Source organism: Crocuta crocuta, unplaced genomic scaffold (genome assembly GCF_008692635.1).
Source record: "Crocuta crocuta isolate KB4526 unplaced genomic scaffold, BGI_CrCroc_1.0 scaffold184, whole genome shotgun sequence".
Classification (NCBI taxonomy): Eukaryota; Metazoa; Chordata; class Mammalia; order Carnivora; family Hyaenidae; genus Crocuta; species Crocuta crocuta.
The window spans coordinates 652,836-673,662 of record NW_027530006.1 but is presented as its reverse complement, the minus strand read 5'-3'; the positions used below and the strand labels follow the sequence as shown (position 1 = coordinate 673,662).

Here is a 20,827-nt window from a genome sequence, read left to right as displayed (position 1 = left end):
GGTCAAAGAATAGAAAGTCTCAGGGTGGCCTGCAGGCTCAGAGTGTGGAAGGACGGGGGCGGGGTTTGCAGGCCCCCTTAGGGAGGGGGTGGAGTCTGCTTCACACGTGATGGGAAGCAGTTTCTTTTTGTTAACTAAAAATATCCTGAAGAATGTCTCCAAAGAGGTACAATCCACAGAGGTGCAAGATTGTTGCAAACCCTGCAAGCCATGGATGAGGAGTGGCTCAGTCGGGCGTGAGCTCAGGAAGGCGGCTTACCAAGCCCTGAGCTGGGGGGAGGGGTGAGCTCAGTCCCCTCACACACGTGTGCACACACACGGACCCAGGACCAGCACCCCCCACCTTGCGAGGGGCACCACCCCCTGGACGTGTCTCACACCCACTGCCACTCTGGCTTCTCAGGGTGCTGGCTGCCTCCTCCTCAGAGGTGTGGAGGGGCTGCCTCCTCAGGCACTTGGTGGTCCCTGGGTGGGGGCCGTGCCTGGCTCCCACCTGGGTGCCTGGAACCATGTGCCGGGCCTCCCAGAGCCGGGACTGCTGGCACCGAGTGGTAGAGGCCCTGGAAACCACACAGGGCATGGCTAGGGGGAAGGGCAGGTGGTGGGGGCCCAGACAGGTGCACACACGGTCGTCCACCTGGCGCCTGGCAGTCAGCAGAACCGAGTGGGCCGCTGACCGTGTGAGCGGCCCTCCTGTAAGGGTACATCTGCAGAGGAGGCCCAGTGTGCCTGCCCCGGGAAGTGTGGAGCCCAGCCCCGTGCCGCCGAGCTGTCCAACCCTGTGTGTGCCTCAGTCCCCCCTGGTTAGGACGGGGTTTGTCACAGCACCCTCCTGGGGTTGTGAGCTCTAGTAAATCCACCTCAGAGGGCTCAGGACAGTGCTGGGTCCCCAGAGGAGCTCTGTCAGTGCGGTGATGGCACATCAAGGGCACGGTGGGGAGTGTGGACAGGCACCTGCCAGCCCCCAACCCCCAGCCCTGACACCCCGCCTCTGTGTGGCAGACGTGGACGAGTGTGAGCTGGGCAAACACAACTGCCAGCCGGGCTTCACATGTCAGAACACCGAGGGCTCCTTCTACTGCCAGGCGCGGCAGCGCTGCATGGACGGCTTCCTGCAGGACCCCGAGGGCAACTGCGTGGGTGAGCGGGGCCCCGGGACAGGCTCCGGGAGGGGCGCAGGGCCCCCCCGGCTTGCTGCTTGGCCCTCTTCCAGCCTCAGTGTGTCAGTGCCTGGCCCCTGGAGGCACTTGGGAAACGGAACTTACTATCCCCAGCGGTCTGACCTTTGCTGAGTTCCTTGTCTTGTGGCCTCTGCTTATCTGCTTACCCATCTGTGGGGATGAACGTGAATCCGATTCTTTTAACCTAGCTGGCCCCCTGGAATGTTTCTGTACCTTGACCTGATAAAAACACACACGCAGCTGGAACACAGCTGCCACAAAAGTTACTGTCTCCTCTGCATGTGATACTCGCTACAGTTTCCATTTGCAGAGAATGCTAGCGAGGCCTTGCAGCACTCAGGGTGAAGGCCTGCAGCTTGACAGGTGGGACCTAGTGTCCCTGCGTGGGTCTGGGGTCTCACACTCTCCAGCTCCTTCCACCGAGCTGCTGGCCTGCAGCCTCTCTTCCCCCAGGGCTCCTGAGTGCGTCTGGCCCAGCGGCAAGGCACCGGAGCCCCCGTGGGACTGACGGCCTCTTGGCATGGCCAAGGCTGTGCTCAACCTTGTTGGTGGGGGTGGGGGGTGAAACACGCAGAAGGAGACATGGAAGGACAGACCGGTGAGCAAGGCTGGCTGCTGAGTGTGGACAGAAGCTGGGGGTGTGTGAGTGTGCAGCTTCTGTCACACACCTTTCTCGTGAGGGTGGCATGGGGGACAGACGTCTTCATCTCCCGGGGAAGACACTTAGGGACATGGGAAGCTTTGGCTCTACCTGAAGCCTTTCTCAAGACTTTTAGAGGGTCTCTCTAAGCCAGTCTGGGAGCTGGAGCTGTTTCTGGGGCTCCCCCTTTAGGGCTTCTCGCTGTGTGATCCTCGCAATGCCGTGGGGTCACTGCAGGGTCATGGGCATGAGAAGGTCCGTGCGGTCTGCCCTGGGATACCCAGCAAGGGTCAGGGCAGGGTGGGGAGGGGTCTGTTCCATTGCTGACAGTTTCTCAGTGATTCATTCGTTGACAACATTTTCAGAGCACCTGCTATGTGCCTCCTTCTAGGTGTTAGGGAGTTCTAGCACTTTTTCTTAAGTCCATTTTATTTTGAGAGAGAGAGAATGAGCAGGGTCAGGGTGGGGGTGGGAGAGAGAGAGAATGAGAATCCCAAGCAGGCTCCATGCTCGGCAGGAAGCCTGACACAGGGCTCGATCCTACAACCTGCAAGATCATGACCTGAACCGACATCAAGAGTTGGACCCTTGGGGCTCCTGGGTGGCTCAGTTGGTTAAGCATCCAACTTCGGCTCAGGTCATGATCTCATGGTTCATGGGTTCAAGCCCCGTATCGGGCTCTGTGCTGACAGCTAGCTCAGAGCCTGGAGCCTGTCTTCAGATTCTGTGACTCCTTCTTTCTCTGACCCTCCCCGCTTATGCTGTCTCTCTATCTCAAAAATAAATAAAACATTAAAAAAATTAAAAAAAAAAAAGTTGAACCCTTAAACTGACTGACCCACCCAGGCACCCCAGGGAGTCAGATGCTTAACTGACTGGGCGCCCCAGGTGCCCCAGGGAGTTCTAGCACTTTAATGAGACATTTCAGAGCAGGAGGGAATGAATAGGCAAACATAGTTATAGAAGTGGCAGCTATTCAAAGGTACTTTGATAAATAATAAAGCAAGTAGAGAATACAGTCTTACAAAGGGGGGCAGGCTCACCTACCTAGAATGGGTGGAGGTGGCATTGGGAAAGGGCCTGAGGAAGAGAGGAAGCCAGCCATGAAAATATCTGAGGGCAGTGCTGGCCAGAGAAGGGGGGACAGCATGTGCCAAGGCCCTGTGGTGGCCTGGGGCATCATGGGATGATGAGGAAATAGGCTGGGGCAATAGATGGACGATGAGCTTGACAGTTTGGCAGGAAAATGCAGAGCAGGGGCATGATCTAACTGTAGGTAGCCTGGGGCTCAGCTCTAAGCTGTAGTGGGGGGGCCTCTGCCTTCAGCTGCCTCATCAGGGCAGCCGTGAGAAGAATGTAGGAAGGGCTCCTTCTTGGAGGAGAGGGCCCTAGGGTCCTAAGACCCAGGACAGGGAGAGTGTGACCCTGCAGGCCTGTCCAGGGCTGGCCTGGAGCCCCACACCGGCCACCTCCCTGTGTGTGCCAGGCCCCTCGTCACCTGTGTCACTTCCGCAGACATCAACGAGTGTACCTCGCTGTCTGAGCCCTGTCGGCCAGGCTTTAGCTGCATCAACACTGTGGGCTCCTACACGTGCCAGAGGAACCCGCTGCTCTGCGGCCGTGGCTACCACGCCAGCCAGGACGGGACCAAGTGTGTGGGTACGGCGCTGCCTCCCTTCCCGCCTCCCTTCCAGCCCGGGGCTCTGTGGGCTCCTGGGCCTGTGGGAGGCCCTTGCGGAGGGAGAGCTGGGGCCTCAGGACACTCTCCTCGCCTCCCTCCGGCAGACGTGAACGAGTGTGAGACCGGCGTGCACCAGTGTGGTGAGGGGCAGGTGTGTCACAACCTCCCCGGCTCCTACCGCTGTGACTGCAAAGTTGGCTTCCAGCGGGACGCCTTCGGCCGGGCCTGCGTGGGTAGGTGGGCCCTGGTGGCCGGGTCCCCTGTGTGCTGTGCACCTGGCCTGGCCAGCCCGCAGGCCTCTCCCTCCCGCCTCCCTCCTGCTGGGCGCCCCGGCTTGACTGCTGATGCTGCCCGCTCGCTCGTCTTTGGTCCCTGGCACCCTCCTTCCCTGCCCCTCGCTGTGTCCGTCCTTCCCTCTGTCTCTGCCTCCGTCCAGCACCCCCGCTGCCCTTCTCCTCTGCCCTGGTCTTTTCGCGGCTCCTGTTCCCTGTCCAGGTCCCTGGCCTCACCCAGCCCCCTCTTCTCCCCGGGGGTGGAGGCAGCTGGCCCCCGGGCCACCCCGTTGGCGCTGCAGGCCGCCCACCCTGTGCCGCTCGCCCGCAGATGTGAACGAGTGCTGGAGCTCGCCGGGCCGCCTGTGCCAGCACACGTGTGAGAACACCCTGGGCTCCTACCGCTGCTCCTGCGCCTCTGGCTTCGTGCTGGCTGCCGACGGCAAGCGCTGCGAAGGTGCCACTGGCCCCGCCCTCCGACCCCCACCCCTGACCCCATGCAGATGGTACCCACTGTGGAAAGCCACCCTGCCCGGCCCCTGGCCTCACGCAGTCGCCGGCCCATCCCTACCTCGTGCCACTCCCCAACTTCTGCAAACGCTCCCCGGCCTCAGCTGGTCCGGCTGTTTGCTCCCTCCCGGAGGCCATCTCAGACCCGAGGGGCTGGGTTTCCGAGGCGTCTGTACCCCGGATAGGAGCTCCTTTCAGACACGGACGGCAGCCCAGCCTCCGCCCTCCATGGGCTCTGTTCCTGGTCACGATTGCACAGCCTGGGAGTCCAGGCAGGGGACGGAAGTGAGTGCAGCCTAAGGGAGGGTTGTTGGCCACCTGGAGAGCCCAGTGGCCACCGAATAGCAGTAGCCACATGTCACCTGTAGAGACGCCGCCCAGCAGTGCCCATCCAGGGTGGCCCGATCCTCCTGGTTTTCCAGAGGCTGGAAGTTTAGATGTCTGTGTAAAATCTGCTGAGATTTTACGTGTTACAATGGATTTAAACTTTTAAAAGACACACTGTGAGTTAAGCCAAGCATGTGAATGGACTGGACCCTACCCGCGGGGCTGGCATCTGAGGCCAAGTTCTCACACATGTGAGATGGGGCCACGGCTAATGGTGGGAGTGACGTGTGAGGGACTGTCACCCTGTTCCTATGTCTGTTTGTGGCGTGGTCAGGTCAGGCAGGACTGGTAAGGAGGGAGGTCCCGAGATGGCCCGGTGGAGGGGTGAGGGGGTAGGCGAGGGAAGAGGGAGGCCCTGAGGCAGCATGGTGGAGGGGTGAGGGAGGGAGTGGGTGAAGGAAGGAGGGAGGTCCCGGGCTGGCTTCCTTGCCATCCCTTGATGGCACCAGGCACACTCTTACCCCAGGGCCTTTGCTTGTGCTGTGCCTTCTACCTGGAACGTTTCCCCGAGGTGCCCACGTGACTGCAAAGCGTGAGCCCTCCCAGACACACTCCCTGTCCCTCCCCTTGCCCCACAGCACTTGCACCTTTGGACACACTAGTTATTTTACTCCTTTAGTGAGTTTCTCCCCCTTCTTTACCAACACGCATGCTAACATATGCTCCACAAAGTGGAGATTTTGTCTGTCTTGTTCACGGCTCAGTCCCCAAATTCAGCACAGACCCTGGCATGTTGTAAGAGCCCAGCGGTTCCTGGTTGGGTGAGTGAAAGCCAAGTCCCTGCTTCAAGGAGCTCAGAGTCCAGCACATGTTCAGTCCGAGCCTTGAATTGACCTTTCATTCATTCTCTCCGACATTGTTTGGCCCATATGCCCCCATGTGCACTCTTACTCTTCCCCCCCCACCCCCAGCCCCATGCAGTGCCAGGCCTGGGGATCAGGACAGGCAGGTGAGGCCCCAGCTCTCTAGGGGAGAGCACGTAGGTGATGTTTCCCAGAGTCATCTCTACCAGGTGCTATGGACTCTCAGTAGGGCAGCATCTAGCTCCCCACCGGGGAGATCTGAACCCCATCTGTAGCCACCGCCTCCTCTAGCCAGCAGGCTGAGCCTCCACCAGCAAGCCCCAGCCCTGCCCCTGCCTCAGCTGCAAGCCCCAGGTGGGCTCCCTGCCCTTTCCCAGGTCTTTCATTCCCTGCTGGCCCCCAAGACAGGCCGGAGTTAATGATGTCCCAGGTTAAGGCTCTAGGTGAGCTGGGCCCTCAGGCCCTCACTGCTGGGCTGGGAGGACTCTGCCTTGACTGCAGGCCGGTCCCCCTGCAGATGTGAATGAGTGTGAGACCCAGCGCTGCAGCCAGGAGTGCACCAACATCTATGGCTCCTACCAGTGCTACTGTCGCCAGGGCTACCAGCTGGCTGAGGACGGGCACACCTGCACAGGTACTCTCCTCTGCCCAGGGGCGCCCCTACTGAGAGGTACTCCCCCCATGTGTGCTCCCAGAGACCCCTTGCCAGGTTGGGACCACACAGGACACACAAAGGCTTTAGCTTCATATTAGAGTGGGATTCCAAGCCCTGTGATCTGCTTGGCTGTGTGACCCGGGGTGAGGGCTTCCTACCCCTGACCTTAGGCACCTCCTCTGTAATGCAGCAATGATGGTTCTGGCCTCGATGATGTGACGCATGAGGTTAAGTACCTCGTCCAGGCCGGTGTCTGGTAACTTCTTGGCCCTGCACTGATAGTAGCAATTATGGGGCAGCACCCGGGAATGAGCACTGGAATGGGAGTCCTGTTTTGCGGTGTGGGTTTTGGTAACTCTTTCCCCCTCCCCGAGCCCTGTTGTTTTCATTGGTAAAAAATTGGAGCCCTAGGCTCCAGGGCTGTGGCCGGACCCCGCAGGTACAGGGGGTTCACGGGGACTGAACTTCTCTGACAGACATTGATGAGTGTGCTCAGGGTGCCGGCATCCTCTGTACCTTCCGCTGTGTCAACGTGCCAGGGAGCTACCAGTGTGCATGCCCAGAGCGGGGCTACACCATGACGGCCAACGGGAGGTCCTGCAAGGGTAAGTGAGGGGCCAGGCACAGGAAGCCTTGCTCAGCTTGCTGTTCAGTTGGAGCCCTGACGCCTAGTGCACAAACAGGGAGTGGCCGATTCCACTGGTGGCCACATTACCTGAGGTCTGTGCCTGGGATGAGGAAGGAGACAGTCTGTCTTCTGTTCCATCCACCTCAGGCTAGGCTTCCAGGCTTGGGCTCAGCTCTGGGCCCTCTCCTGGGAGGGGGACCGGGATTGTGAGCGGTGGTCCTGAAAGGTAGGCAAGGGACCTGAAGGGTAGCCTCAGGGGTTGTAGTGTCCATCCCCAGACAGCTGCATCTTCTAAGCTTGCAGACAGACACGGGCCTGAGCTGTGCAGATAGCGTGCACCCCACATAGTATGATGTTAGCTACGGTCATGCTGAGAATCAGCTTGAATTCTGCCTTTGTTTCTAGTGTACGTAAAGCCCGAATCAGCATCCCACGCGGTAAGGGCTAGCTTTTAGCAATGCTCGTAGTCTTGCCGCTGAGTTTGTCCCCCGTTCCTGCCCATCCGAGCTGTGGATGGCGCTTTGCTGTCTCAGGTGAGGCTGCAGTGATACCCCCTGGGTATATGGCCTTGTCTCGCTCTCCCTTTGACCTGACCTCTCCAAGTGAGGCTCTGGGGTCCAGGGCCCCGCACACACAAGGGGCCTGGCAGCACTGAGGGGCGAGGACCCCGGGGTCACAGGAAGTCCTGTGGCAGCTCCCTGTGAGCATGCGGAGGGCCAGGCTGCGTGGTGCTGACCCTTGGCGCTCATCTCTCCTCTTAGGCATCTCCATCAGCACCGGGTTGGTGGGCAGCATGAAGCAGCTCCCTCCTGCTTCCTGTCTCACCCCTGCCCAAGCTCTGGGTCACAGTTGTGGGCGGCCCAAGCATAGCTGGGGCCGAAGGAGCAGGAGGCCCTCCCTTCACGTGGACTCAGTTAATGAGCCGTCAGGACAACAACCACCCCTCCTGGTCCCACTGGCTTTTCTCCCACTCGCCTTTGTGCCACCCTGGGAAATTGGGATCACAACCCAGTTTGTGTAGGAGGGAAGGGAAGGCGGCTTGGAGAGGTGAATGAGCGTCAGCTGATCTGTCACCACGGACGGTGGTGGCCAACATTGTGGAGTGTGGGCCGGGTTGGGGGCTTGAGCCCTGGCTCTGTCGTACTGCAGCTGCATAGCCCTGAGCACGTGTGAGGGTGGGGGGCGACTCGGTTCCTGGCTGGTGGGGCTGTGAGGACAGGTGAGTGAGCGCAGAGGGCCTCACGCATTGGACGGACATCAGGTGGTAGACTCGGGATGTGGCTCAGCCGCCGCTGTTACAGCTGCCCCACCGTGGTGGCTGCTATTGTGAGGAGTAGGCGCAGCATCGCAGCTGGACCCCCACTTCCAGCCCCAGCTGCCTGCTGACTGCTGTGTGGCCTTGAGCAAGGCTGCGCCCCTCTCTGAGCCTCGGCTCCCGCCTGTGTCTGGGGAGCCCCACGCCCCTCACCCCACAGGCCTGGCGTGAGGATTAAGTGAGGAGAAATCTCTAAACTGGGTCAGTGTGGAGGATTGGAGAGAGAGCCCAGAGCCTCCCAGCAAAGCTCCTGATGGGCTTTGCCCCCTCACCCCTGGGACAGCCCCTGGGGCCCCTGGGGGCCACTGTCTGAGCTGAGCAGCTGATCTTCACAGAAGGGGTCTCTGGATCCCATTAATTTTATCCTACTTGACGAACAGGTTGCCTATGCACACACACACGCGCGCGCGCACACACACACGTGCACTCCCCCCATGAGTGCGTCTCTGAGCTGTCAGATGTTTATCCATACATTTCTGCATATGTGTGTGCGTGTGTATGTGTATTTCAGCATCCTGAAAGGGCCCTCCCTGTGTGTGTGTGTGTGTGTCTGTGATTCTGTGTAGGTTGACTGAGCACGTGGCGTGCTTGGCCGCGTGCCTGTTGGTGTGAGTGTGCACAGGGAGCGTGATCATGTCTGCAGTTTGTGGGGGGCTTTCTAGCTGTGCCTCTTAGAGCCTGTGTTTACCAGGGATGGGTCCCACACTTCCATCCAGCAGTATGTGCAGAGCACCCACTCCGTGCCAGGCACTCTGCTGGGTGCTGAGGCCACCACAGGAGCAAGAAGGACACGCACCCTGGCTTCTAGCTCACACTGAGGAGGGGGCTGGACGCAGGACACACAAAGTAGTGTGTGTTTCAGAGCAGGACAGAAGTAGGAGAATGAAATGGGGGTGGGGGCTGCTACAGGGTGGGCAGGGAGGGTGTCCTGCAGGAGGCGACCCTGAGTCAAGACCCGAGAGATGATAAGGAGCCAGCCATGGGAAGATGTGGGGAAACCGTTCCAGTAGCGGGAAGCACATGTACAAAGTCCCTGAGGCGGCATCGGGGTCAGGGTGTTGAGCACCCCAGACAGGTCCCACAGGGATGCAGCCCAGGGGGAAGGAGAGATGCTCAGACAGAGAAGGGCCTGAGGGGCCCTGTGGTGTTGATGAAGGGATGAAGTCTTTATTCTGGGGGCAGGGGAAGCCCTCAGGGGACACAGAGCCTGATCAGAGCAGGGTCCTCGGCTGCTAGGTGGGTGCATGTGGCGTAGGGCAGCCTGGGAGCTGTGTTCTTACAGTGGAGACCCAGGCCTCCAGCGTGGGGGTGCTGGTGTGACTCCTGCCCCCAGCTGGGGGCCGCCTCCCTCACCCTCACCTCCCCACCCCGCAGACCTGGACGAGTGTGCGCTGGGCACCCACAATTGCTCTGAGGCTGAGACCTGCTACAACATCAGGGGCGGCTTCCGCTGCCTGCGCTTCGAGTGCCCCCCGAACTACGTGCGCGTCTCCGAAACGTGAGTGCCCCCCCAGCCTCGGTCCTGGGCCCCCCCAGCACCCATCTCCAGCTGCCCAGGGGAGAGGCCTCCCCCGCTGCTGCTCCCGACCACACAAGTCACAAGTAGAAGCACCTTGCAGAAAGCTCAGGGTGTAGGGAGCGAAGGGGAGAAAATTCGGAGAGTCTCCACTCCTGCACACACACATATGCACACACGCATGCACACACACGCACACGCACTGGTGAGTTGCTGCCGTGTGACGCGGTATCCCAGCGCTGAGCCCCTTTACAGAGGTTATTGTCTCAGCGGTTTGGAGGGTCAGGAAGCTGGGAGCAGCTCTGGGGACTTCCAGCTCAAAGTCCCCTGGAGTCTGTCATCAGAAGGCTTGACTGGGCCTGCGGGACCCTGCTGCTCACTCACCTGGCTCTGGGCAGCAGGCTCCTCCCCGTGTGGGCCTCTCTGCGAGGCTGCTTGTGACGTGGCCTTCCCCCGGCACCGGTCATCAGGAGAGCATGTGACAGTCCTTTGTAACCTAATCTCATCTAATGTGAGAAGTGACATACCGTCCCTTCTGCCACTGGCCACACAGTCCACCATGCAGGAGGTGTGACCACCAGGAGGTGGGACCATCTTACAGATGGGTGACCACAGTTCTTGTTGATAACTGCTTGGCATTTTGTAGCACTTCCTGTCCCTTCCTTCCTTCCTTCCTCCCTCCTTCCCTTCCTCCCTTCCTTCCTTCCTTATTTTTGGCAGAGAAACAGAGACAGAGTACAAGCAGGGGAGGGGCAGAGAGAGAGGGAGACACAGAATCCAAAGCAGGTTCCAGGCTCTGACAGAGCTGGACTCGGGGCTTGACTTGTAAGTTGTGAGATCGTGAGGGCGCCTGGGTGGCTTAGTCGGTTGGGCGTCCGACTTCAGCTCAGGTCGTGATCTCACGGTTCGTGGGTTCGAGCCCTGCGTCGGGCTCTGTGCTGACAGCTAGCTCAGAGCCTGGAGCCTGTTTCAGATTCTGCGTCTCCCTCTCTATCTGACCCTCCCTGCTCATGTTGTCCTTCTCTCTTTCTCAGAAATAAAAAAAACATTTTAAAAAAAATTGTGAGATCATGACCTGAGCTGAGTTTGGATGACTGTTCTTTCTTTACTAAACATACATTTTCATAAAGTGCTTTGTTTTCCCTATAATTCAGTTGTTTCCCACTTTATTTTACTTTGTAAGGTATTTTCCAGATGTATGTTTTTAGAATTGCAAATTTGACACATGCTTTTAAAATGTTTCAACAACAGGGACGCCTGGGGGACTCAGTCAGTTGAGTGTCCAACTTCGGCTCAGGTCATGATCTTACGGTCTGTGATGCAAGTCCGCTCAGAGCCCACTTCAGAGCCTCTCTCCCTCTCTCTCTCCCCCTCCCCTGCTCGTGCGCTCTCTCTCCCTCTCTCAAAAATGAATAAACATTAAGAAAAGTATTTCAGCAACAGAAGTGCTCTCCCGTCGGTGCGTGCAGCACGCCACAAGCAGGGTGTCCCAGCATAGATGCATCCGTGATTCCCCGCTGTCCTGCTGGCAGTTTGCCGTTTTCCCCGTTACAGGCACCCTAACGACCACGTGCGTGCTTTTTGGGACATTCAGGGGGGTGTGGTTGAAGCAACCTGGAAGGGTAGCCTCCCTTCTGCTTATCTTAGCGGCCCCTTCTGGAACTCGGGGATGAGAGCAGCGGCACCTGGTGGCAGGTGCGAGTATGGGGTGAGGAAAGGCAAGCTGTGCTTTGTGGCCTCAGTGCCCCTGTGACTGGTGACGTGGTGGTTGTTATGGCGCCGGTGTAGCTGTGTGCATCGGTTCACTAGTCCGGGAACTCTGCTGGGAGGACCCTCTGGGCCCTAGAACCTGAGCAGTGTCCCTGTGGGAAGCAGTGAGCTTGTAGATGGTGATTTAGTAGCTCCGAGAGCCAAGAAGAGACAGACAGGTGCTGTGCTTAGAAATGGAGGCCCCCGTGGGATTTGGTGGAGGCTGTCTTCCCATCGTCACTGCTGTGTAGCAGGGCTGAGCCTCCAGGCTTCCTCAGGAGTGGGTGACTTGGAGCCCCACGTGAGCCGTCAGCCCTGGTCCTCAGCTTCCCCTGGAGAAGGGCAGGCCGTTCTGAGTCAGGAAAGGAAATGGCTCCAATGGAGAGTCAGTTGCGCAAGAAAAGGAATTTGGAAGATGATGGACATAAGCAAAACGCTGTGCCCAGGGAGTCTGTGCAAATGGGAAGTGTGCGAGTTCAAACAAGATGGAAGAAGGCAGGTAAGAATGAAGGGAGAGAGGAAGAAGGCAAGGTGGGCATGCCGATGAAGAAGGGCAGCTAACACCGTGCCAGGCTGTCTGCAAAGCCCTGCATGTTTATTAACTCATGCTAGCCAGCTGGCAAGATCACAGGCTATTAGCCCATCTTACAGATGAGGAAACTGAGGGCCAGAAAGGTAAGATAACTTGGTAGAGCTGGGGCCGGCCAGCAGGCCCTCAAGCCTGGACGTCAGGGGTGGGAGCATGTGGATACACCTGAGTCCCCGGGCCTGCTGACCCAGCCCCCGTGCCCCCCACAGGAAGTGTGAGCGCACCACGTGCCATGACTTCATGGAGTGCCAGAACTCCCCGGCGCGCATCACCTACTACCAGCTCAACTTCCAGACAGGCCTGCTGGTGCCGGCGCACATCTTCCGCATCAGCCCGGTGCCCGTCTTCGCGGGTGACACCATCTCCCTGACCATCACCAAGGGCAATGAGGAGGGCTACTTTGGCACACGCCCACTCAACGCCTACACTGGTGTGGTCTACCTGCAGCGCTTGGTGCGCGAGCCCCGGGACTTCGCCCTGGACGTGGAGATGAAGCTTTGGCGTCAGGGCTCCGTTACCACCTTCCTGGCCAAGATGCACATCTTCTTTACCACCTTTGCCCTGTGAGGTACCCGCCCGAGTGCCCTGCAGTGGCCACGGAGCCTGGGGTCTCCTGCCGTGTCCCTGCACTGGCCTCCGTGGCCCTGCGGTGCGCACCTCTCCATGGTTACTGAACACGGCGTGTGTGGGGCCGGGTTGTGGTGGCGGTTTTTACTATAACTCTGTAAATTAACTTAATGTTGCTGACTCGCTTCCTCCTGGATTCCTGGGGCTGCTCCTGGGCCCCACCCCGTGCAAGGGAGTGTGGCGACAGGAGGCGTGCGGAAGCTTTGAGGGCAGTTCAAGGGGCTGTAGGTGCTCTGTGGCTGGAGTTGGGGGCGGAGGCTGAAGAGTGACTGAAGGTGAAACACGGCGGCTGTGACGGGGTGTCTGGACTTCACCGGGTGACCTGTCCCCCAAAGTTGATATTTCTGTTCCACTGTGATTTGCTCTTTACCTTAAAAAAAAAACAACAACCCATGTTAAGTGTTTTTGTTGGATTGTAGTATGCACACATGGCAAAAAATATATTCAGACAGTAACAGAGGGTTATAAAATAAAAAAGTGAAAAAAGACGAGCCTTTACTTGTTTTGTGAAGTGTTTGTGTTTGCCGATGGCATCTGCGTGTCTCGGGCTCCCAGCCTGAGCCACGCGTCTGTTGGTCGGAGCCTCCCTCGAGGTTTTACTTGGGGGCCTAGCCCCGAACCAGGAGCTCCCGGGGGTGAGGGGATCGCAGTGTAAACACATGCTCACTTTGGGGTCCTTTCTTCTCCTTTTCCGCCTCCTCCTTCCCCATGTGTGGACCTCCGCTGGATTGTTACTCTGCGTACCTGCAGACGCTCAAGAACCCGTCGGGGCCATGGGGGCCTGCAAACATCCAGTCACACAGAGGGCTTGCACAGGAGCCCCAAAGATGAGAGGATTCATCTTTTTTCTCCCGGGTGGGTTTCTGGGGATTTGGGCAAAGGCAGAGGGCTGGGAAGGGAAGGGCCTGGCCCAAGGCCACACGGGCGTCTGGGCCCAGGTCAGAGCCCTCCCCCCCTTTTGCCGCTCCCCTTGGCTCTTTCTCTAAGCCAGTGGATTTCAGATTTGGGGAGCGTGTGACTCCAGGGGCCTTGAATGCTTGAATGAAACGCGCTGGGTGGCGGGTGGCATTTACTCTGCAGAACACAAGGGACAGTACCCCAGTGCTCTACACCTGGCAGGGGAGGGAAGGCTGTCTGTCATGAAACAGCTGGGCACGCGTCTCTGTGTGCGTGTGTGTGCACACACGTGTGTGCCGCACAGCGCCAGCCACACTGCCATCTGGGAACCTGCACCGCGCAGCTGGATGTTCTCATTCTTCCAGACAACCTCCCAGGCCACATTTTGAGGTACAATCTTCCAATTTAAGATGCGGCGATTATTTAAAACTTGTTAAGGGCAGGCACGAGGCGGCCTTGGAGGTTGTTGCTGTAAGCCTCCTTACACATCCGTGATCATCCCCATGGAGGGTCACGCAACAGGGAGGCTCACCAGAGCCGTTGGAGTTCAGGGCGTGTGAGGTCCCTGGCATAAGGCGGAGGCACCAGTGATAGTGATTTCACCCGCAGCGGCGGGTGCGACGGTGCATACATCTGAAAACTGTGAGGGAGCCATGCTCGTAAAGGCAGCGGAACTGGCTGGCTACTGCCAGATTGTACTGGCCTGCAGAGAGAGGGGCAAGGAGATGTGGGGTGCTAACTGGTAATGGCTGAGGGCGAGGCGGAGCCCTGCAAAGGCGGCTTGCATCTGCCGGGGAAGGACAGGCACACCTGAGTGGCGGGCTGCAGACCTGGTTGGTTGTGGGAGTCGTGGAGCCCCATGGGCATTTGCTGCTCAGCCGAGATCAGTCACGGGAACCTAAGGGCCCCAGGGTGAGACATCCAAGGCCCTGAAAATGGAGGGAAGCATCTGGGTGCTTGACTCTCTAGAGATGCAGAGGGGGCTGGCCGCTACTCGGCAAGTCAGCCTGTGCCCGCTCGGGAGCTGCCCTCACCTCTCCCGGCTGCCAGGCCAATAGCTGGGGTTAAATCCCAGCATCACTGGGTGGGAGATGTGCTGGGCTTAATGGAGAAGGAGACGGACTGCACACCCGAGAGCTGTAAACACTGTCCGGCAGGTGATGACCAGAGAGCCCCTCTGAGATGGATTTTGAGGGTGCTTGGCCAGCAGAGCCAGAATGAAAGGCTGGAACAAGCAGGACTTCACCGACTTCGGGGCACTTTGTTTGGGGATGGGGGAATTGACACCTGGGCGAGGAACCCAGGTCTCTCTCTGCAGCCTGGACAAAACTGATGGCTGATTCTGAGTGGTCACAGAAGCTGGGTTTTGAGTGGGGCCGGAGCAGGAAAGGGGTCTGCAGCGCATCCAGAGAGAGCAAGCCGCCTTCCCACTTGGGCCAGATGTGTTCATCTGGGCACTAGAGGAGACCACACAGCTGACCACAGGGACCCAGGGGTGAGCCTGAGCAGGACCAGAGGCTTCCCGAGCAGTGGTTCAGACCCTCCATGCCACCCGTGCTCCAGGCCTGTTCCCTTTGCCATGTGGCGGTTTGTCTACAACTGGCTGGAAGAGGAAGAAAATGCCAGAGCTTGGTTCTAGGAATGGTCAGCTCAGTATGAGTGCAAATTGGAAATGGACGCACCTGCATAACGGCCGCATCCAGACACATCCTTGGAAGACAGTGGACAGGGAGCGTCTTCCCAGTGGGTGGTGCTGTGGGCAGTGTCCCAGCCAGCCACTTTGTGTGGAAGGAGAAGGTGAGGTGAGATTGTATGGGTGGTGGCCATCGGCGGGCTATCTGGCTGAGGTCTGGACACAGGATGGCGGGGTGACTGGGGACAAGAGTTCTGGGCAGAGGCCTGCGGGTAGAGACATGGGAGTGGGCACAGGTGTGAAGACGTTTGTGTGACACGTTAATGCCAACCACTAAGCATCTACCGGGGAAGCATGGTGGCCGGCCAAGGGAACAGAATGGTTCATCTGGGTGATGTTAGCCAGTCTTCACGACAGGCCACCCCAGCGGGACACACAACAGAGGTCATGTGCCTCTGAATGCAGCAGGGACGAACACTGAGCCCCCGTCTGTCTCTCTTCTTCAAGGAGACAGCTTGGTAGCCAGGGGACTCCTTTGGCCTCCTTCCGTTCCAGAACAGATGGCCGCTCAGCAAGAAGCACAGTCTGAGGGCCCACAGAGCATGTGGCTCTCCACCGCGCAGGGGAAGAGCTGAGACACCGGCCCACGACCGCGGGACCCATGGGTCACACGCGTGCCGCGTGCCTCGGACGCCACCAGCCTCACAGAGCGTGGGAATGGCGTTCTGAAGGTGCAGGTGGAGTTCCAGCTGGAGGGAAGGGTGCTAAAACGACGGGGGGCAGCCTTTAGGGTGTGGCGCGTCAAATTGGAGACCCCCTCTGACCCTGTGTCCCGAGGGAAGGACCTGGGATCCAAGCCTGCCACTCACTGGGTCTGTCTTCCTGTCCTTGCCGCTCGGGACTCCCTAGGATTGGAGGTCCTGGTCCCTAGAGGAGAGCACACTTTTCCCAGGGGCAATGGCAAAGGTCCCATCAGCCTACCTGTGACAGCCACTGTCCAGGCGGTTTGGTCACCTCATATGCCCGGGACGAGTAGGTGAGGACTGATGGGGTCACTGAGCCTGGTCAGCAGAGGGGGCGGGGCTGCTCGGACACAGCGGGGACAGTGACACAGTAGTGAGGAGCCCCGGCTACATCAGGAGTTCTTGCGCTGCTGGGTGTGTAAACAGGCACAGGCAGCAACCCCAGACCGCGACGGGCATGATGGTCAAGGTGTGAAATTGCAAGGTGTTGTGGGACGGGGTTTGGGTCAAACCACCAGGTCAGCCCCCAGCTCCTGAAAATGGTGTGCGGGGACTTTTTTGATGGCAGAGGAGGGAGAAAACGATTATCAGCAGTCCCCTCTGGGTCACCTCTGGACCCTCGGCGGAGAGGGAAAGTGCCACCTTGCAGACCTCCAAGTATGGGGGCTTAAGTGAGCCAAGACCTCAGCTGCCATGCTTTTTTTTTTTTTTAATGTTTACTTATTTTTGAGAGAGAGAGGGAGAATAAGTGGGGGAGGGGCAAGAGAGAGAGGGAGACACAGAATCGGAAGCAGGCTCCAGGCTCTGAACTGTCGGCACAGAACCCGATGCGGGGCTTGAACCCACAAACCGTGATTCGAAGTTGGACACTCACCAGACTGAGCCACCCAGATGCTCAAGCTTTGCAAGCTGTTACCATGTTGCAAGAACACACACTTCCCAAGGGGTGCTCCCAGCTAGGGGCTGGGCTTTGCAGGGTACTGAGGCAGGTGCCTGCCTAGCAGACACAGCTCTCTGATGGACGGCTGACTGTGGACAGAGGACCCCCAACAGTTCTGCTCAGCTTCTTTAGACTGACGGCGGCGTCGGGAATGCTCCCGCTCAGTGCTTCTCTCTCCCCTCTCCCTCCCCCGGGGTTTTGCCCAGACCTCTCCCCAGTCTCTCTCCCAGGCACTTCCCCTAACAAAGGCTTGGCACATTTAATCCAGTCTTGGTGTAAGTTTGAGAGCTGAATTCATGCACACACACAGATGGAAGGTGCTGATGATGTGAAAGTTACCCTGTGATGTCATCCCTTTTGCAAACCGATCCGAGCAAAAAGGTTCAAGGGACCAGGGGAGAGAGGGGAGAGAGACACTAGTTTACTGGGGGGACGGGGGGGACTGAGGAGCTGGATTATGTGAGTCTATGAACCCCTTTCTGCATACGCTGGTTTAGGTTGGGGTTTCTCTCGTTCGCCACTCAGCAGCCTATGTGGAGAAGGGGACCAGAAGTGCGGTGTTAGAAAGGGGAAGCCCTAAACGTGGAGCTGGCCGAGTGATGGGGAGAGGTGGGGCGCCCCTGCTGTGGCCCAGAAGATGGTACTTCTTGCTGTCTGGTGGTGGAGAATGCACCATATCATTCAAGGTCTTAGAAGGAAAACTAAGGAGGTCAGATAGCATTGGCCACTCTTTCTGCTGTCCTTGCGATCCCACAGCAAGAGACAAGCTGAACTTGAAGTTGATCTCATGAGAAAGCGTCCAAGGGTACGAACGCGATGGGGATTCTTGGACTGTTATCTGCCTCTTTCTACCGTGGACATTGGGTATGTAGGGTGACTTAGCACGAGGAGTAACACCCACATTACTGCCACCAGAGAGCTGAGGCTTAGACCCCGCGAGGCTTGGCTTTGCTGCTTTTGATTGATGTGTGAGCATGTTTGGGAGTTCACAGTGGGAGGGAGGTGCCTCTGGAAGGTGGAAGGCCAAAGGAGTGGACTTTTCAGGGCATCTGCATCTGCCCATGCAGCACCAGACCCTGGCATTGAGCACAGGGCCTCCCTTTTTGTTTGGGACCCCCGGCCCACACCTTGGGGTCCATCCATGCTCAGCCTTGGCCAATGAGCACCCATGTTCCTGCTACCGTGATCGGTTCCTGGGTGGGCCCCCAGGTTGCTGCAGGTGAAAAGCTGAAGCAGGAGCCCACAGCCCCGATGGGAGATGGGAGCGCCTGAGCCCAGAGCCCCACCCGGCCTGCATCACAGCAGCCTTTGGATTTCCCTGTCGTTACTCTTGTTCTGTGTCAGCTAGTCTGGTTGAGTTGTCTGTCCAGTGCAACAGGAAAATCCAGCAAGATGCAGTAAAGAGTGGGGAAGGGTATGCCAGGCAAAGGGAACAGCATGTGCAAAGCTCCCGAGATGGGCACAAAGGCTGACCTGCCTGAGACCTGGTGAGCAGCACAGGGAACGACTGGAGGATGGATAGGGAGGCCTTGGCTGGGGCAGGGGTGTTGCTGAAGCCCTGCAGGGTGTGGACAGGGCCAGTTTTGTGTTGTACAGCATCCCTCTGGCTGCGGTCTGGAGAATGGATTACAGGCCTGAGGGCGGCTCCTCAGAGGGGTGCATCCCTCTGGGGACGGCAGTGCCTCGTTGGGATAGGGCCCTTGGACCTGGTCTTATTACTCCAGCCCTGTCTCGTGTCCAGGCCCCTGTCTTCCTCCCTCTGAAACCAGCCAGTGGCTCACTTGTCACGCTAGCCAAGCCTGCTGGAACTATCTTAACCCAAACTGGTGACTTTGCGCTCCTGTTTATTTTCTCTGCTCTTCTGCACACACTCCGCCCCCCAGACCCAGGGGATGGGCAGCAATTCATGGCTGTGCGTCAGGTGGAGCCCAGCCCCCCCGACCACCCCGACACCAGATCTTCCAACAGGCCACCACCTGCCCCCTGCCCTCCCTGCTGAGGCTTCCTGGTGCCTCTGGGGCCCAGCTGTGCTCGACCTCCAACCAGAGACAGAGACACCCACAGCCATGCGGTTTTGGGGGGTTGTCTGTGTCGATGTGCACCGTCACAGCACTCACCTCCCTCCTGGGACCCACGAGGGATGACTGTTGTGTCCATGCACAGGGGCCACGCAGGGAGCACCAGGGACACTGCCTTTCTGTTGCACTGGTTTTCAGACCTTGGGGCAGAGGGCTGGCACTGACCCCCATGGGTGTCCCTGGGGTCTGGGTCTGTATCCCCAGCCTGCCCCTCCAGGCCTCCATCCTGACATCTTTGATGTGTATCTCTGTTAGGAGGAGCTTTGGAAAGCCAGTACTTTGGGTGTGTATATATTTTTTAAATACATAAATACAACAGAGCGCTAGTGGGGAAGGAGCTGAGAGAGAGGGAGACACAGTCTGAAGCAGGCTCCAAGCCCTGAGCTGTCAGCACAGAGCCTGACACGGGGCTCAAACCCACGAACCGCGAGACCATGAGCTGAAGTCGGATGCTCAACCGACTGAGCCACCCAGGTGCCCCAAACCCTTTATTTTAGAATAGTTTTAGATTTATAGAAAAAGTGCACAGATAGTGCAGACAGTTCCCACACACCTCCCCACCCAATTTTCTTTATTGTTAGCATCTTACACTATTCTACATGTTCATCATAAGGAATGAGCCAACACGGAGATGCTTTTATGAACTAGTGTCAGCCATGCATTCAAATTTCCTTGGTTGTGAGTCAGTACCCTTCTTCATCCCTGGACACCACCCAAGGTACCACCTTACCGTTAGTCATGGCTCCTCTTGGCCCCGATAGCTTGCTGGACTTGCCTGGTCTGTGGTGACACTGGCAGTTGGAAGAGCGTTATCAGGTTCATGGTGAGACGCCATCCCCTGGAATTGTCTGTTGTTTTCCTCATGATGCTACAGGGACCGTGGTGTGGTGGGAGGAAGGCTCCAGATGCCACACCATATCAAGGGTGCATGCTGTCAGTGTTGGTGTTGACCTTGGCCACCTGGCTGATGTAAAGTTACCTTTTCCCTCCCCTCACTCCCCCTCCCCACCGTGTGTTATAGACAGACTTCAGTTGCTTAATTGCTTTGCACTCAGCCCTGTTTTAAACTGTTTCATTGTTGCTGTGTGTGTCTGGCCTGTTGCTGCAGAGCACACACACCCCCCCCCCGCCCTCGCTATTCACCCAGTGATGACGCCCAGGCTGGCCCTGGCTCCTCGCCCCACCAGACTCGGCCAGCATGAACCTCCACGACCTCATGCCTTTGGGGCCGCTTTCAGGACTTCTCAGGACCTGAAGCCAGGAGTGAACTGCAGGTCACAGGGCATCTGCACCCCTGTTTGGGCCACATTTTGTCACACTGCCTTCCAGAAAGGCAGCACGTCAGCCTCCTGCAACCTCAGCCCCCACGGATGACCTCACTTTTTGACACAGGCCAGGCTGGAGGGTGAGCAGTGTTGTGGCCGCGGTGGGGGTGGGGCTGTCTGAGCACCCAATTGGGCATCCAAGGCGTGCTATATCCGAGTCCCTCAGCTACACCACAAACCGGGGCCCCGTCCCGTGAGCCAGGAGCCCATGTGCTCCATTGCGTGGCTGGCACGGTATTTAGAAAAGTTTTGAGCCACATTTCACATTGGCTTATAGTTTCCCAGGGTAGAGCTCTTCCCTTGAAATACTTTGATTCGGTAGCCCCTGTAGTCTCTTAAAAGCTCAAGGTGTCTGGAAAGACCAAAGCACTTTTCTCACAGCAACAGTCAGCCTGCGATGGACCAGGCAGCCTGGCTGGAAGTAGTAAGTGCCCCGTCGCAGAGGGCGTGCCAGGTGGGCCCGGAGAGTCAGGACCCAGGATGAAGATGAAGATGGCTCCTTCCAAAGTTTTACCGCTGAGTTCAGCACATCTGTGGGGCAATGGTGCCCCCTTGTGGCTGCAGCCTCAGCCCGCGTAGAGGTAGAGGGATGATGGTAGAGCCATCATCCCTCTACCTCCAATGGTGAGGGATGGATGCAGATGGGTGGGTGGGCATG

At 58.2% G+C, this 20,827-nt stretch overlaps 1 protein-coding gene across 3 annotated transcripts in view; it reads left to right on the top strand.

The window, feature by feature from the left end:
- The window catches only part of FBLN2 (fibulin 2), a 52,459-nt gene extending 39,415 nt beyond the window's left edge, over positions 1 to 13,044 (top strand). For all 3 annotated transcript variants that reach the window (XM_077763734.1, XM_077763736.1, XM_077763733.1), the window contains 8 exons: positions 1,003 to 1,140; positions 3,337 to 3,480; positions 3,607 to 3,735; positions 4,106 to 4,231; positions 5,992 to 6,108; positions 6,606 to 6,734; positions 9,447 to 9,570; positions 12,136 to 13,044. In XM_077763734.1, coding sequence (XP_077619860.1) covers positions 1,003 to 1,140; positions 3,337 to 3,480; positions 3,607 to 3,735; positions 4,106 to 4,231; positions 5,992 to 6,108; positions 6,606 to 6,734; positions 9,447 to 9,570; positions 12,136 to 12,493 — 1,265 coding nt within the window. In that variant the 3' untranslated portion in view covers positions 12,494 to 13,044. The remainder of the gene's footprint in view (positions 1 to 1,002; positions 1,141 to 3,336; positions 3,481 to 3,606; positions 3,736 to 4,105; positions 4,232 to 5,991; positions 6,109 to 6,605; positions 6,735 to 9,446; positions 9,571 to 12,135) is intronic.
- Positions 13,045 to 20,827: the final 7,783 nt, after the last annotated feature.